Source organism: Parus major, chromosome 19 (genome assembly GCF_001522545.3).
Source record: "Parus major isolate Abel chromosome 19, Parus_major1.1, whole genome shotgun sequence".
NCBI lineage: Eukaryota > Metazoa > Chordata > Aves > Passeriformes > Paridae > Parus > Parus major.
The window spans coordinates 650,430-654,868 of NC_031787.1; the positions used below are offsets into that span (position 1 = coordinate 650,430).

The window sequence follows — 4,439 nt, forward strand, 5'->3', positions numbered from 1 at the left end:
ATGCTCCTGGACATTCCCCAGCCCAGCAGCCCTGCTCCTGCCTGCCCTGGGGATGCTGCCGAGGCTGCAGCAGCTCCGGGACAGCCCAGGGCACGGTGAGAGCTCCAGCCGGGGGTGCTGAGCGGCTCCGCTGCCGTCCCAAAACCACGGGAAATGTTTTGACACTTCCCGCTGGAACACGCCGGGGGGACGCTGCCATTAGATAAAAACGGGGTTATTTTGACACTTGGTTGCAATTTGTGGCAGGGAGAAAAAAGAAACAAAAAACCCACCCAAAAAAGCACGAGTGAGAATAGCAGATGGAGGGCTGGAAATTTCCATTTTTTTAGTTGTAGTAGTTCCAAGGCTCCCTCCCCGGTTCACTCGAGGACGAGCTGTTGGCAGTCTCAGATGGTTCCCCGCGTGCTCGGGGCCCGAAGGTGCATTAAGGACTGGGATCCACGGGTGGGGAGCTTTGGGGTGGTGTTGTCCCCACTTGTGTCTCACCAATGCCGAGATCCCCGCGGCGCTGAGCGGGATTTACACCCCAGAGCAGCCGAGGGCGGCCAGGGGATGCGATGGAACTCATTCTCCAGGGAATCCTTATTCCTCCTCCTCCTCCAGGAGACACAGCAGAATCACGATGTTTGCCCAGGGAAATCCCTGGGAATAAACCCCAGCAGGGAGCTGGGATGAGCGGGGAGGTGGGGCAGGAGCAGGGGGAGGCTCGGGGAGGGAAGGGCTGCAGCAGGAGGAGGATGAGGATGGATTTGGGGCATTGAGCTGGGTGGGGGCTCTGGCAGAGCTGTTTGTGCCCTTCAGAAAGGTAATGAAGAATCCTCCTTTTCCCTGGCTCTTCCCTCCCGCTCCCGGAGGAGGGGGATTGATTGGACATGTGCTCTGTAATAGGGAAGCTGCAAAGTGCAGCTGTTCAATGGGAGGAGAGAGAGGGAATGAATTAAAAGCAAACACATCTCCCCCCTCCTTTCCCTACACAGCTCTGGAATGCTCAAATAACTCTGGGAAGGGAGTGCTGTGCCCTGGGCTCCTGTGGAACAGGAATCTTCACACCCAGGGACGAACATCAGGCTAAACTTTCCTGGGAAACCTTTTCCACCCGGCTCTGCTCCTGCTGCCTCAGCCCCCTCTGCTCCCAAAGCCTGATTTGTTCCTTCCTCCCTGCTGGACTTTCACCCTTCCAGTTCTTCCCAGCCTTAGATCATTTGGGAATTTCATTCACGTTGTAGCTGCTGCCTCTTTGAGGCCATTAACATCAGCATGAATGGGTGGCCAGGGCTGGATGGGGATGGAGAAGCCTGGAATGGTGGAACAAGGTGAGCCTTGGTCCCCTCCAACCCAAATCACTGCAGGACTCTGTGATCCCGTGGGGCAGGAGGAACTTCCAGTTCTCTGAGTTTTCCTGGGATCTTTTCCCCCTTTTATCCTCTAATACAGTGCTGTGTCAGCTGCCCACATTTGGGAGTAAATGAAGACACTGCTTAGGGAAAGGGGAATATTGGGATTTGACTCCCCAGGGAGGGGAAATCCACCTGCCTGATTTTCCAGGCTGGGCAGGGGGAGAGGGCAGCAGCACCTCAACACATTCCCCCTGTGATCCTCAAAGGACAGAGCTCAGGGTAAAGCATTCCTGTGGAGATGCTGCAGTGGGAAAGATCCCAAAGCTTCTCCCAAGCCCCAGCACTGTCTGTGGAGAGACTGGCTCCATGGACCACATCCCCTCGCAGCTCTGAGCCGGGAGCATCTGTTGCCATGGTGACTTGGTGGGGAAAGTCATCTGGGGAAAGTGCTGCTGTATTTTTAGCTTTGGGTAATGACATGAAACAGCTGGAGAGGAAGGTGAGGGGCAGCCGGGGCCCACAGGAGCCTGGAGCAGGGTTTGGGAGCAGGGCTGGGTTCAGGGAGGGTGCTCAGGATGGGCAGCACCTGCAGGAGCCTGGGAATGACTCCTGGGAAGAGAAGGGGATGAGGAGGAGCTGTTCCACGGTGAGATAAAGAGGAGGCACTGCCTGAGGTCACACTGCTCCCTGTACAGTGTGTTCAGCCTATAAATAGCTCACATCTACCTCGGCACCAGTGGTATTTATAGAGTGGGGAGGGGAAAGGGCTCTGTTTGGTGCTGGGGGTGGATTTGGGAAGGATGTGCCAGGCTTGGTCAAAAGTTCAGGTCTTTGAGAGGAGCAGAAAGCCCCAAATGTGAGGGGTTCTGCCCTGCCCAAGGCTCAAAGGCTGAGTGCTGTTAATGCAGTTTTGGGATGGGAGTGCCTGGAGAGGGCTCTCAGCTGGGGCTGCTGTGTGGATATTCCACAAGTCTCCTTTATCCCTGGCATTTACCCCTGGCATTTGGATCAGTCTCACTCGCCTGGAAACTTCTCCAGATTCACATTTTACTTCCTAAAATCCTCTCCTGGCTCCCTGCAATGAACCTCATTCTTCTGCCTTCAGCTGTCACGAGTTTGTTTTCCCATTAATTGATTTGGGTGTAATATTTACTGCACTGAGCTCTCAGGACCACAGATGAAAGGAGATTTCCCTGCAGCTGGTGGAGTCTGATGGGATTCAGGGATTCATTCCCACTCCAAAGGCTCCTGGAATTACGAGCTGAAGCTTTGAGCAGCCTCTCCACCTTTCCCTTGCAGGGCTGGCAGGGAGACAGAGGGAATTCAGCTTTGGGAAGTCACAGCTGGTGCAAACCCGAGCCCAGAGCGTGGAGATCGGAGATGTGGCCCAATATTCCCTGGAATGAATTCCCTCTGTGTCCCTGACCCCAGGAAATCCCGTGTGCACAGGAGCCGTGGGCTGTGGGAGGTTTATGGGTGTGCACCAACATATCCTGATCCTCCTGCCCCAGGACCATCAAATATTCACAATTAACTCTGGAAAAGGAACAGCTGCTGCTTCTGTGCTCAGCATCCACCATAACAGCTCCTCCTTTCCCCCTTGCCTCCACAGAGATCCGAGAGGCTTTCCGAGTGCTGGACCGGGACGGGAATGGCTTCATCTCCAAGCAGGAGCTGGGCATGGCCATGCGCTCCCTGGGCTACATGCCCAGCGAGGTGGAGCTGGCCATCATCATGCAGCGCCTGGACATGGATGGTGAGTCCTCAGCGGGGTCTGCTCCCTCCTGGGGCGTTCCCGGCGGCTTTCCCGGCTCTTGGCAGCCCTTGGATCCCGATCCAACAATTCCCGGTTGGAGAGGGAGCTCTGCTCTCCACACCCAGAAGGAAAGGGCAGGGGGAGAGGTGAAGCTGCTGTGGGTAAGGAGGAAAAAGGAATCCATCGCTTCAAAGAGGGTTTTGTGCAAAATTTGTTGTTTGCCCCTTGCCCTGCTGGGCTGGCCTTTCCTGGCAGGGAGGGACTCGGGCTCAGGGCTGGCAAAGCCAGGCTGAGTGTGCTGCCAGCTCCTGGGGTCTTTTCCCGAAATTCTGAGCTTTGCTGGAAAAAGAGTGCTGGGACTTGGCTCCCAGTTCAGATTTGTCTCCAGTCCTTCCCTGACTCTGGCAGCCTTTGGCTCCGTTGTGTGCAGACTGCTGCTGTGGAGGGAGCTGAGCTGGGGAGTTAAACCTGGAACCTGGAGGTGCTAAATTCCTGCTGAGGCTTTCCAGGGAGCTCTGTGTGCTCCCTGCAGGGATGGCAGCTGATCCTCCAGCTCCAAACTGGTTGTACTGGGGCAGTGTTGGAGCAGGGGTCTGGGGGAGGCTGTGCCAGGGGAAGGGCCAAGTGGGACGTGGATTTGAAAAAGTCGGAGAATGGGAAATTCCTGAGGCACTGAGCAAAGGGGAATGTTCTGTGAAAGATTTCCCTTGCCTGCAAATTGAATTAGTGCTGTACAGCTTGAATTTATATTACTATGGCTACTTTTCTGCAATGGATTCTTCACCTTTTCCTGGGATTTAACTTGAACTGTGGAGTGAGAACCAGCAAAAGCCTCCTCCTTCCTCTCCCAGTGGGAAAGGACATCCTTCAGGAGCAGGGCAGGAATGCTGCTTGTGCCCAGGGCTCCCAGGAACAGCCTGACCACCTTCCCATGTATTCCTGGGGAGGGTTGCTGAGTTTTTCCAGGTCTTTAGATGGGTTGGAAGCCTGGATGGATGAAAGGTCACGCTCAGGGAGGAGTCTGCAGTGGTCAGGAGAGCCAGGGGGAGGTGAAATGCTGTGCACATCTCTGGCCCGTGCCGTGAGTTATGATGTGCTGGCAGGTGGAGCAGCCAGACATCCATTCCTTCCTTCCCATCAAAACTGCTGCCAGGGCCTGAAAATGAGGTAAGAAAATTGGCAGGGCTCGGGTTTAACCTGAGCCAGCCTGAGCAGCCCCAAGATCCAGTTTACATCAGCAAATTCCAGCGTGGCCGAGAGCCTGAGTCTGTCACGGCCGATTTCACTGAGGGATGGAAGGAACCTGGGCTGAGCTGGGCTGGGCTGGGCTGAGCTGGGCTGGGCTG

The 4,439-nt window shown here is 55.6% G+C and overlaps 1 protein-coding gene across 7 annotated transcripts in view; it reads left to right on the forward strand.

Annotated features, from left to right (window-relative positions):
* Positions 1-4,439, forward strand: part of CALN1 (calneuron 1) — an 89,105-nt gene that overhangs the window by 46,550 nt on the left and 38,116 nt on the right. For all 7 annotated transcript variants that reach the window (XM_015646853.3, XM_033518909.1, XM_015646854.3 and 4 more), the window contains one exon: positions 2,950-3,093. In XM_015646853.3, coding sequence (XP_015502339.1) covers positions 2,950-3,093 — 144 coding nt within the window. The remainder of the gene's footprint in view (positions 1-2,949; positions 3,094-4,439) is intronic.